This window comes from Budorcas taxicolor, chromosome 18, assembly GCF_023091745.1.
Source record: "Budorcas taxicolor isolate Tak-1 chromosome 18, Takin1.1, whole genome shotgun sequence".
NCBI lineage: Eukaryota > Metazoa > Chordata > Mammalia > Artiodactyla > Bovidae > Budorcas > Budorcas taxicolor.
The window spans coordinates 51,826,700-51,838,984 of NC_068927.1; the positions used below are offsets into that span (position 1 = coordinate 51,826,700).

At 49.7% G+C, this 12,285-nt stretch overlaps 1 protein-coding gene across 1 annotated transcript; it reads right to left on the bottom strand.

Annotated features, from left to right (window-relative positions):
• Positions 1-2,618: 2,618 nt before the first annotated feature.
• On the bottom strand, positions 2,619-8,378 carry DMAC2 (distal membrane arm assembly component 2). The gene is made up of 6 exons (XM_052655659.1): positions 8,349-8,378; positions 6,596-6,792; positions 5,327-5,407; positions 4,419-4,555; positions 4,152-4,314; positions 2,619-3,784 (listed from the first exon to the last, which is right to left on the bottom strand). The coding sequence occupies exons 1-6, from the start codon at positions 8,364-8,366 to the stop codon at positions 3,604-3,606; spliced, it is 777 nt and encodes a 258-aa protein (XP_052511619.1). The 5' UTR covers positions 8,367-8,378; the 3' UTR covers positions 2,619-3,603.
• Positions 8,379-12,285: the final 3,907 nt, after the last annotated feature.

Here is a 12,285-nt window from a genome sequence, read left to right on the forward strand (position 1 = left end):
CTCCAGTTTATGCCTGGGCAGTTCGGGTTTCTCACCTTAGTAACCATAGGTCACTGTTGAGTCCCAAGTTCCAGTCAGCCAACCAAGAAAACTGTCAGGACAACAGCAGCTGCACTCGCTAACTCATTATATCCAGAGTCTCCAGTGAGCGCCCTTGTATCAGTGAGCTTCGCTCCGTGAAGTATGAGGTCCGCTCTCACTGGCCTAACACCCTGAGAAGCCACTCCCGTGCGGCTTCTTGGGTGTTGACTGTACATCTGTCTGCAGGTCTTGCGCTTCTGTGTAAGAGCTGAGCTGTTCCCTTCTGGGTCGCCGTGAGCACCCGCTCCCTGGATCGTGCTGAGGCTTGACCTGTGGTCTAGTGACAGCAGGGGGCGCTCGTGGTAAGTCTCAAGAAAAGCAGATCTCCCTTTCAAGGCATTTGCCCCAGGGGAGGTCATGGCCGGGTTTTCAAGTGCAGGATCACAGGTGGTCTCCCCACATTGTTAGGGAAGGCTTCCAGGAACTCGGGGGTTCGAGGTCGTCTGTTTCCTCTGGATCCAACCAGATGATCTGACTCCAGGTTTCTGGATCCCACTGTATACCAGTCAGCACCCTCAATACCACCAGAGAAGAAACTTGTCCAGACTGGGGAATTCAAGTGTCATAACTCAGCAACCCACAAACCTAAACACTGGGTTGTATTTTCAGCAGTATCTATGAGCAGTAACCTTGGCGGGGGGAAATGCTGTCATGGGAGCTTGCCAATTCCAAGGAGGGTGACTGAGCTGGGCGCTTGAGGGAGTCTGCCCAACCCTATCTTTAGAGCTGTCATTACTGCCAGCGTCATGCCCAGCAGCCACAGGGCCCCCTAGGGCACGTGGCACCTCATTGGCATCTCATCACAGCCCCAGGCGATAACATTTCTGTGATCCTGCAGCATGCCTTGGGTTGTTACTTTTTTAATTTTTATTTTATACTGGAGTATTCCCAGGTAGTTCAGTGGTTTAAAAAAACCCAAAAAAACCTGCCTGCCGATGCAGGAGACGTACCTTTGATCCCTGGGTTGGGAAGATTCCCTGGAGGAGGAAATGGCAACCCACCCCAGTCTCCTTGCTTGGAGAATCCCATGGACAGAGGAGCCTGGTGAGCTACAGTCCTTGGGTTCACAAAGAGTTGGACACGACTGAGAGTCTAAACGACAATAGTTGATTAACAGTGTGTTAGTTTCAGGGGTACAGTAGAGTGAGCCATGTACATGTTAGCTATTTTTCGAATTCGTTTCCCATTTAGATAATTACAGAACATGAAGCAGAGTTTGCTGTGTTATACATAAGGTCTTTGTTGGTTATTTAGCCTATTTTTTATTTGGCCTCTCTTAGTTCCCCAGCCAGGGACTGAACGTGTACCTGAGAGGGTAACAGGCAGGAAGGCCAGAGGTTCCCAAGCAGCAGGAGGAAATAAATGGCAAGTGGCAGACGTCCTGCCTGGAGCTAACCAATGTTTTTCTTGTGGAAATGTTTTTTAAACTATGTATTTGCTTTAGAATTTGCCTTTCTTCAAAATGGTTCCACCCAAGACTAACTTTTTCTCTTTTCCCAAACCTTGGGCTGATAATGGCTCAACAAACCAGTATTCCTATCAATTGTTTTATGGCTGGGGGAGAGGTCTGGTGAAACTCCCTCAGCCTTGAGGTGTCTCTCTTATCTGATTAATAGCTTTCTAACAGACATAAAAACTTGCTTGCTAAAAACTAGCAAGGGGGCACTCTTTCTGTTCCCGTCTGATGTCGGCGTCAGAAGCTTTCCCTATCTCTATATTTTAATGAGACTTGGTTATACAAAAAGTTCCCTAAGTAGTCAAGCCTCATCTCTGACCCCAGATTGAAATCCTCTCCTCCAGAGGTCACAAATCCTGGTGAAACACACAGCTCACAGCAGCAACCTTTCATGCCATCAGTAGTGGAAGCACAGTCCTAACCACTGGACCACCAAGGAACTCCGTCTATTTTAAATATAGCAGCATGTGCATGTCAATCCCAAACTCCCAGGCTATCTCCTCTCCTTCCCCCAGTAGCCATAGGTTTTTCTCTAAGTCTATGAGTTTTTGAAGTTCATTCGTATCATTTAAAAAAAATTCTACGTATAAGTGATATCATATTTTTCTCTGTCAGTCTTACTTCACTTAATATGATAATCTCCCGGTCAATCCATGCTGTTGCAAATGGCATTACTTCGTTCTTGTTCATGGCTGAGTAGTATTCCACTATGTATCACATATACCCCCTACATCTTTGTTATCCATTCATCTTGTTGATGGCATTTAGGCCATGGATTTCTAATGTTTCATTTCCTACTGCCAAGGAGCTCAGCCGTGGACTCAAGCCAAAGGCATCATTATCCATTCATCCTGTTGATGACATTTAGGCCATGGGTTTCTAATGTCTCATTTCCCACTGCCACAGAGCTCAGTAGTGCAGCTGAGCCAAAGGCAGGAACGAACCAACCCCCAAATCCTGTCTTTGTGAATTTATCTCTGGGAACACTTTGTGAGTTTATCTCTGGGAACACTCCAGATGCCAAGGCTCCTATCAGTCTGGATCCAGTCTAGAGAGAAAAGCCACACAGTAATTTGAACAGGGAAAGTTTAATATAGAGAATCAATGACTATAACAGCAAAGTGAAGTAAGGAGGGGATTCATTGGTAAGGGGCCCTGGGAGTTACTGGAAATCCACCTTCAGGGGTATGGTGGAGGGGCATTCACCGAGAGACACCTCAGTGGAGGCTGTCTTCTGCGGGGGGGTGGGGGCGGGTGGAGGGCGCCAGGGGAAGCTGCTGACCACCTGATTCACCTCAGCAGATACGGGGAGCCCTGCACCACCATGCGCTGCACGGCAGCTGAGCAAGCACCTTTGAGCTGAGCCAGAAAGCAAAAGCCTTTCCTCCCTTGAGGAACATCTCTCGGCTGCCCTCTACTGGCAACCCTTATCAGGCCAGTTAGCAAAGAATACTTCAAAGGCCCAGATCAATTTTCAGAGCAAACAACGTTGAATTTGGAGCTGAGCGTCAGTAACTCAATAAGGGGAACGCTGTGGGACTCCCCGCGGGTAGTGGGTATGGACCAGGGATATTGCAGCCTGCAGTGAGCCGAGTCGTCCCACACAGGGAAGAACTAGCCCTGTAGAATGCCAGTAGTGCTCCCTGGCAGGAAACAGGAGCACATGCAAGTGGGATAATCCGACTTCTAACAAGTCAAGAGAAGTCTCTTGCCAGAGAAGTGGGCTCGGTGCGGGGCAATCACAAGGGAGAGTGCAGCTCCCCGGGGCTACTTGCAGCCAGGGCCCTTACCTCCCCCAGGCTGGAGAAGGGGGCTCCCGAAACTGGGAAGGAGAGAAGCATGTGAAGAGGGCTACCTGACAAGCTGAGGAGCTGGGAGCTTCAGGCTGGGTACAGCCAGCGAGTACCCCGGCAGCGGAGAACAAATGTCCCAAGCTCAGGCTCTCCTTCCCTCAGCCCAGCCCGACCCCCCAAGAGTTGAGTGAGCCCAGCGGGGCCAGAAGGATGAGCTGTTGGGCGCTCAGCACAGCCTGGCCGAGACCCTGCTTGATGGGGAGGGGCCGAAGGCTAGGCGGGGATGGGGCTGCCGGCTGCATCCGGGGACTGCTCCTCTGGCCCCACCTTGGGGCCCTGGGCCCAGTCAGCCCCCAGAACCTCACAGTGGGGCAGCATCTCCTCCACCAAGATCTGAGTGAGGCCCGGGTTGGACACGGCAGGAAGGTCGGAGATATCCAGCCTGCGGAGGTTCCTGAGAGGAGGCAAGATGGGGGGGTCACATGTAAGGATGGCGTCTCTTGTGCGTTAGTGTGGGGGGGTGTACCTGCCCCCACGCTGACCTCCAGCTTTCGAATAAAATCTTTGCTCAAGTACATGAGACCCACTGTGTTCATTACAAACTGCACACCTCTGGCTCCTGCTGTCCCACAACAGTGTAAATATCTTGTAATTTCATTAATACAAAAAGGCAGGAAGACTAAGACTCTTCCCACCCTCCCAGAGGTTCACTGCGCAGCTCATCTATGCTGACCCACCACCAGCTCTAGGTCTGTCCAGGAGGCAGGGATGGGGGCACTGCCCTCCCCTGGTCTGGGGCCCAGCCTGAGTTGAGGTCTCACTGGAGGTGGTGGAGGCAGGCGAGGCCCCGTTCAGAGATGCGGGGGCAGCCGGCCAGCGAGAGCTCCTGCAGCGAGTCAGCTAGGTGGTAGAGACGGCCAAGACACCAGTCATCCATGTGGGGACAGCACCGCAGCGATAGGGACTGGAGCTCCTTCAGGGCCACTGCAGGGGGCAGAGGGCGGATGGCACTGACGGCCCTTCTGGAGCCCACCACGAAAGGGCAGAGCCTGGCCCATCTCCACCTCATCCCACCCCACCCCACTCACAGAGGTTGTCCAGGCCTTGGTAGTTGATGGCACAACCACTGGCATCCACAGCCTCCACGGGCACCTCCTGGAGCTTCCGGAACTCAAGAGAGGAAAGGCCCTGCTCATTTGCCCGCATCCACTCCCTGTCCCGAAACCTGGGAGAGAGGGAGTGTCAGCAGGGTCCCGCAACCTTCCAACCTCTTAATAACACTCCTAGCACCGTATCAGAGAACCTGCTGCACTCACTAAACACCAGGCCCTGCGCTACGGGCTTTACATGGCTGGTCTCATTGGGTCCCCTGACAACCCCATCAAAGATGGAGTGCTTGGCCATTGTACATACCTGGAAGTTGAGGGTTGAAGAGATTATGGATATTAACATGAGAAAAAAGAGCTATGAGACAAGAATCCTTGGAGATGGGTGAATGTTCAGATATTTACAGACAGGTACACCATTTCTAAGGAAGGTGCTGGAGGAAGTGCTCAAAACAAGTGAAAATCTCAATCAGAACCAAGAGGAAGGCTAGATGAAGCCTATGTGAATTGTGTTTTCAAAAAAGGAAAATAAAGGGGGAAAAACAAGGCGGTGGAGGGGGAAGGAAGAAAGAAAAGACACACCAGCGCTGACCTAGCACACATGCTATGTTGGCCTGTGACCCATGACAAGTGTCCAGACTGCAAACTGTCTCTGAATCTTTCAGCACACCTTGTAGGTTACCACATGACCACCATCCCATTTTACAGATGACAACACTGAAGCTCAGGAACAAGGCCCCAGCCACATGGCCAGGAGGGGGCAGAGACCAGGGTGTGCACGGAAGCCAGTCGGACTGACATGAGCCCATCCGACGGATGAGCCCCAGGCTTAGAAAGTGGCTCTCCCGCCTCTCCCCCCTCCCCCCATTCTGACACCTTTGCCCTCATACTTGACTGCGCCTCCTTGCTTCAAGACGAAATAGGCCCCTGCGACGTAGGGGCCGTATCGCTCCTCGATGTAGGTGAAGGACCTGCCGGGAGAAGAGTAGCCGAGTGTGAGCCTTGAAGCACCACACCCCTTGCCAGGCCCGGGTGCTGCTGAGAGGGTCACAGTCCACAGCACGGGACTGAGATACGCAGGCACTCTGAGTCAGATGGCTAATATTTACCGAGGGCCTCTGAAGTGCTGGGCACTGGGGGACAGTTGTGACCAAGGCGGATCACTGTCCCTGCCCCCTGCAGAGTTATTTCACAGGGGAAACAGACAACCGCCAAGTTAAGAACAAATCGCGGAGTAGCAATTCTGTGATGAAGTTAATACGGAGGGAGCAGACTAAGGGTGGCTCGGGTCGGGATGGCGGATGGAGGTAGTGATTTGGTTTGCGTGTTGGAGGAGGCGAAACTGGAGAGATTTGAATGAGAGAGGGATTGCAGAGGTCAGGGTCAGAGCTTGCCAGGCCAAGGGAAAAGCCAGTTGCAAAGGCTCAGAGGCTCGAACTAAGATGAACAAATGGCAATAAGGATGCCAGGCTGGCAGAGTTGAGTGAGCGTCCCTGGTAGAGGTCTCAAAGCTCAGTAAGGGGCCAGATTTTCAGCCTTGGAGTTTGGCTTTTATTCTAGTTGCAGTCGGAAACCATAAGAGAATTTTAAGCAAAATGGTAATGTTATTCATCTTCCTTTCTTACGAGTCCTCTGGCTGCTGTGTAGACTGTAACAGGGGCCAAAAGGTGACCAGATAGGAGACAACTGCAGTCATCCAACCATAAAATAAAAGGGCTCCAACCAGGCTACGGACAGTTAGAAGGTGACCATTGGTCAAATTTAGGATATTCTGGTGTTTTATTGATGGACTGGATGTGGAGGAAAGGGAAGCAAAGACAGGAATCAGGGATAACTCCTTAGAATGTGGTCTGAACAACGGATGGGCCACTGACTGAGATGAGGAAGGCTTAGGGGTGAGAAGGCTGTTTTAGGGGGAAACCAAGGTTTGCTGTTAGCCATGTGAGGTTTGAAGCGCCAGCTAGACCTCCAAGAGGAGACAGTGGGCAATGGATTGCCTCTATGAGCTGGAGGGTTTGGGAAGCATGTGGGCTGGAGATGAAGAGGCACGTGGGCAAGGCTTGCACTGGAAGCCCTAGGGCTTCCTGGAGTGGCAAGGGCAGGGCAGGCAGACCGGGGAGGCCTGGACAGCAGGGCTGGGCAGGTCAGTGGGTTCTCACCGATTTTTCTTTTGCACCCTCAACACCTGCTTCCGGAGAAGGTACTCCCTCACAGCCTCCACGTCATAGAAGCGGTCAGTCAGGAACCGGAGTAGCGTCCTCCCCTTCCTCTGACTGCCCTCCGGGTCCACTGCCTGGCTCAGGCCACGGATGCCGCTGGTACCCCTGTTCCATACCGGGGCCACTAGCCGCAGGGACTGGGGAGGAAAGGGGAGGAGGAGCTGAGCCCAGAGCCTCCTGAGAGACACACAGGCAGATTCCCCCGTTTTTCCTCCCAAATCTTCCCTCCTCAATGCTTCCCTGCTCATTTCTCTTCTAGAACCTTCCAGTTCTTTGGAATCTGCAAAATTTCCCCAGGCTTTCCCCAATCAATCTTCAGTTCTCTTTGGGACTTCCCTGGTGGTCCAGTGATTAAGAATCTGCCTGCCATCGCAGGGGACATGGGTTCGATCCCTGGTTTGGGAAGCTCCCACATGCTGGGGAGCAACTAAGCCCATGTGCCTCAACTACTGAGCCCACTTGACCTAGAACCTGTGCTCGGCAACAAGAGAAGCCACTGCAATGAGAAACCAGTGCGCCACAGCTAAAGTAGCCCCTTCCTGTCACAACTGGAAGAAGCTTGCGCGCAGCAACCAAGACCTAGCGCTGTCAAAAAAGTTTATCTTCGATTTGGCCCAAGGGTCTTCTGGTTTTCCTAAAGTCTCCCCCTGACTTCCCCCAAGCCCTTAGCCTCTCACCAAACCTCTATTATTTGAACTCTTAATGTACTACAAATTCTCCCCTTAATTTTATCCACTTCCCACCAGAGTTTTCTTAAATAAGGCATTCCTTTCCCAAAAATATAACAATTAAAAAACATTTTTTTTTATTTTTGGCTATGCTGAGTCTTTGTTGCTGTGCAGGCTTTCTCTAGTTGATGTGATGGGGGGCTACTCTTCCATTTCAGTGTGCAGGCTTCTGATGCTGTGACTTCTGTTGCTGAGAAATGGGGTCTAGGGTGCTTTACCACTGAGCCACCAAGGGAGCTCCCAAATATAATCTTAATTTCTCGCCAAACCATCCTTAATTTACCTCTTGAAGCTCCCAAACTCTCTTCAAGTTCCCCTCCAAAGTTTTCTCTTAACCTGCTTCAGTTTCTTTTTGCTTTAACCAAATTCTCCCAATAGTTTTGCCCACATACTTATTTTCCTTAAACTTCCTTTTAAGCTCCCAGCCTTAATTTTCCTAGGTCCATTCCTTGATTTTGCCGAATTCCTCCTAAATTCTTTCCACAATATCGCAAATTCTCCCCTTAATTTCCCCTAGATCGTTTCCCTTGGAATTCCCAAATTCACCTCTTGGCTTTTCCATCAAAATTCCTAACTATTCCATGAGTTTCCCTCACCTACTCTTGGACCTCAAACCTCAGTTTTTCTGCCAATTTCTTCCAAACCCTCATCCTTTGCAGGCCCCACTGTCGTCCGTTCCCAGACTCCCAGCGCCCGTCGGATCCCTCCCTCTGATTGGTCTGGCGCACTTTCTCAGTCGGCACGCCCTGCTTCCCCATTGGTTTCTCTCCTTCGCTGCCTGTGACCCGCACCGATCCTTCCCGGCTCCCGACGACCACACGTCTCCGCGCCCAGAGCGAGGCTTAGCGGGAGAGACCCCCTGCTCCTTCTCGCTCCTTGTCCGCTGGGCGCCGAGAGAGGTCCTGAAGGCAGAGACAGCGGAGCGGACACTAATTTAGGGGACTCGAAAAGCTTCGGTCACCTACCGCCCTGGGCGCCGCCATCTTGCTAGGATTGTGTAACCGGAAGGGGCTCATCTTACCCAACCCGCCGGGTCTCTTATGACCACGCCCCCTCCGTCTTCCCGCCCTCCTCTTAAAGGGCTTCCGTGCTGGCTCAGCTGATGAAGAATCTGCCTGCAATACGGCAAACTCGGGGCGAGCCCTGGGTCGGCGTGATCCCCTAGAGAAGGGAATGACAACCCACTCTAGTATGCTTGCCTGGAGAATTCCATAACAGAGAAGCCTGGAGGGCTGTTGTCTTTACCGTCCATGGAGGCCCTAAGACTTGGACATGACTGAGCAAATAACATTTTTTAAAAATTTTTATTGAAGGATAATTGCTTTACAAAATTTTGTTGTTTTCTGTCAAACTTCAACATGAATCAACCATAGGTATAAATGTATCCCCTCCCTTTTGAACCTCCCTCAAATCTCCCTCCCCATCCCACCCCTCTAAGTTGATACAGAGCCCCTGTTTGAGTTTCCTGAGCCATACTGCAAATTGCCCATTGGCTGTTTATTTTACATATGGTAATATAAATTTACACGTTACTCTTTCCATACATCTCACCCTCTCCTCCCCTCTCCCCATGTCCATAAGTCTATTTTCTATGTCTGTTTCTCCATTGCTGCCCTGTAAATAAATTCTTCAGAACCATTTCTCCATATGTGCCCTGGAATAAGATATTTATCTTTCTCTTTCTGACTCACTTCACTCTGTATAATAGGTTCTAGGTTCATCCACCTCATTAGAACTGACTTAAATTTGTTCCTTTCTATGGCTGAGTAACATTCCATTGTGTATATGTACCATAACTTCTTTATCCATTCATCCGTTGATGGGCATCTAGGTTGCTTCCATGTTCTAGCTATTGCAAATATTACTGCAATGAACAATGGAATACATGTGTCTTTTTCAACCCTGGTTTCCTCAGGGTATATGCCTAGGAGTGGGACTGTTGGGTCATATGGTGGTTTTATTCCTAGTTTTTAAAGGAATCACCATACTGTCTTCAGTGGCTGTATCAATTCACATGCCCACCAACAGTGCAAGAGGGTTCCCTTTCCTCCACACCCTCTCCAGCACTTATTGTTCATAGACTTTTTGATGACGGCCGTTCTGGCCAGTGTGAGGTGATGTCTCATTGTGGTTTTGATTGCATTTCTCTAATGATGAGCGATCTTGAGCATCTTTTCATGTGTTTGTTAGCCATCTGCATGTCTTCTTCGGAGACCTTAGGTCTTTTTCCCACTTTTTCAAATACCACTACTTAAAGGAGCACACACTTATTACTCTTCTTGGGTTTAGCAGTCTGTTGGACCTCCCTTTCCAATGGGCATTAAAATGGGACCCAGCAGTCTTTCCCTTAGAAGAAGGCTGTTGGAGTACCTTCCTTCCCTCTGACTGTGCTCACAGTCCCTGTGAGCTTTCCTGTTCCTCTAGGTCTACCTAGCTGTTAATGCTTCCTTAGAACAGAAAAAGATGCGCTGAGAAACTCCACATATTTATTTTTTAATTATTATTTTTAAAAATATTTATTTATTTTTGGCTGTACTGGGTCTTCGTTGCTGAGGGTGGGCTTTCTCTAGTTGTGGAGAGCGTGGGCTGCTCTAGTTTCCATACTCGGGCTTCTCATTTCTCATTTCGGGTCCCATTTTGGATTCTCTTGTGGTCATGGGCTCTAGGGCAAGCTGCTGCTGCTGCTAAGTCACTTCAGTTGTGTCTGACTCTGTGCGACCCCATAGACGGTAGCCCACTAGGCTCCCCCGTCCCTGGGATTCTCCAGGCAAGAACACTGGATGGGATTGCCATTTCCTTCTCCAATGCATGAAAGTGAAAGCGAAGTCGCTCAGTCGTGTCCAACTCCCGGCAACCCCATGGACTGCAGCCTACCAGGCTCCTCCGTCCATGGGATTTGCCAGGCAAGAGTACTGGAGTGGGTCTTAAAATGCTAAAGGTCTCTAATTTAAGAACTCCAGCTCCATGTGTCAGTGTGATAACAGCAGGGAAGAGCACGGACTTAAACTTCAGCTAGACCTGTCTTTATGGGGCTTCCCTGGTAGCTCAGCTGGTAAAGAATCTGCCTGCAATGTAGGAGACCCTGGTTCGATTCTTGGGTCGGGAAGATTCCCCTGGAGAAGGGATAGACTACCAACTCCAGTATTCTTGGGCTACCCTGGTAGCTTGTAAGAATCTGCCGGCAATGCAGGAGACCTGGGTTCAATCCCTGGGTTGGAAAGATTTCCTAGAGGAGGAAACGGCAACCCACTCCAGTATGCTTTCCTGGAGAATCCCCATGGACAGAGGAGCCTGGAGGGCTAGAGTCCATGGGGTTGCAAAGAGTCACAAGACTGAATGACTAAGCATAACAGAGACCTGTCTTTAATTCTGCCCCTGCCAGTTCCTACATATCTTGGAGCCCCTGTTTTGCCATGTGTAAAATGAGACAATGCCTGAAAGATATGAGCCCAGGATTAGCCCAGGTAAATATCACTTCTTGGAGATTGTTCCTGGGTGTAGGGTAAACCTTGACGGATGTTTTGTTTTGTTTGCTTTTTTCTTTTTTGTAATGCAATTGCTTGACTTAAGCTTTGATTGTCAGAGGCATCCACTTCAGAGGTATCTGCTTCCAAGGTGCCTTTCTCAAATAAACACATTACTAGCCACAGGACTGGGTGAAGAGCCAGCCCACCTTCTCCCACTGAGGCCCTTTGTTTTAGAGCTCCTGCTAAGTAGCTTCAGTCGTGTCCGACTCTGTGCAACCCCAGGGATGGCAGCCCACCAGGTTCCCCCGTCCCTAGGATCCTCCAGGCAAGAACATTGGAGTGGGTTACCATTTCCTTCTCCAATGTTTAGAGCTCTTGGTTGACATGGATAACTTTAGATCATTTGGGTTGCTTGCTTTTTTCTCTTCTTACACTTCATTTATTTTTCCACACTTTATTTTCATTTGATTTTTAAATTAATTAATTTGGCAGTACCAGATCTTAGTTGCGGCACTTGAGATCTTTAGTTATGGCCTGTAGGATCTAGTTCCCTGACCAGAGATCGAACCCAGGCTCCCTGCATTGGGAGCGCAGAGTCTTAGCCATTGGACCACCTGGGAAGTCCCCTGTCTTCCCACACTTTAAATTCATGCTCTTCTGTTTTGAATTCACCAGTGAGGAGTAGGCCAGTGAAATGCTAGGTGCCCATTCTTGACACCAATAAAAGCAGAACCCCAGGTTTGCCCCCCACCCCTCTGCACTCCCCCCCACCCCCCATCTATACCAGAGACCTCACTGAGTGGCTCCAGCTGTGCTATGTAATTTCTAGGTCTCGTAAATAATAAATCTCTATGTTTTTTCCCTCAAAGTTTCCTGATGGTTATTGCTGAAGGGCATCTTGCATTCATAATAAAAACTCCAAGGGCCAGTCCAACCACAGACACTGCTTATTGATAGCCTGAGGCCAGCAAAAACACTGGGAATTTAGAAAAGACAGAGGAACCAGAGATCAAATACCAACATCCACTGGATCACAGAAAAAGCAAGAGAATTCCAAACAAACATCTACTTCTGTTTCATTGACTATGCTAAAGCCTTTGACTGCAGAGATCACAACAAACTATGGGAAATTCTTAAAGAGATGGGAATACCAGACCACCTTACCTGCCTCCTGAGAAAGCTGTAGGTGGGTTAGAAGCAAGTTATAACCAGACATGCAACAATGGACTGGTTCACAATTGGGAAAGGAATGCATCAGGGCTGTATATGGTCACCCTGCTTATTTAACTTCTATGCAGAGTACATCATGTGAAATGCCAGGCTGAATGAACCTCAAGCTGGAGTCAAGATTGCTGGGAGAAATATCAACCACCTCAGAAATGCAGATGATATAACCCTCATGGCAGAAAGCGAAGAATTAGAGCCTCTTGATGAG

Bases quoted from the DNA above. Each gene is read 5' to 3' on its own strand.
- DMAC2 (XM_052655659.1), bottom strand. The intron at 5,408-6,595 runs GTGAGAACCCAC...TTCTCCCGGCAG, and splicing joins AGGGTGCAAAAGAAAAATCG to GTCCTTCACCTACATCGAGG. The intron at 4,556-5,326 runs GTATGAGGGCAA...CCTCTCTCCCAG, and splicing joins AAGCAAGGAGGCGCAGTCAA to GTTTCGGGACAGGGAGTGGA.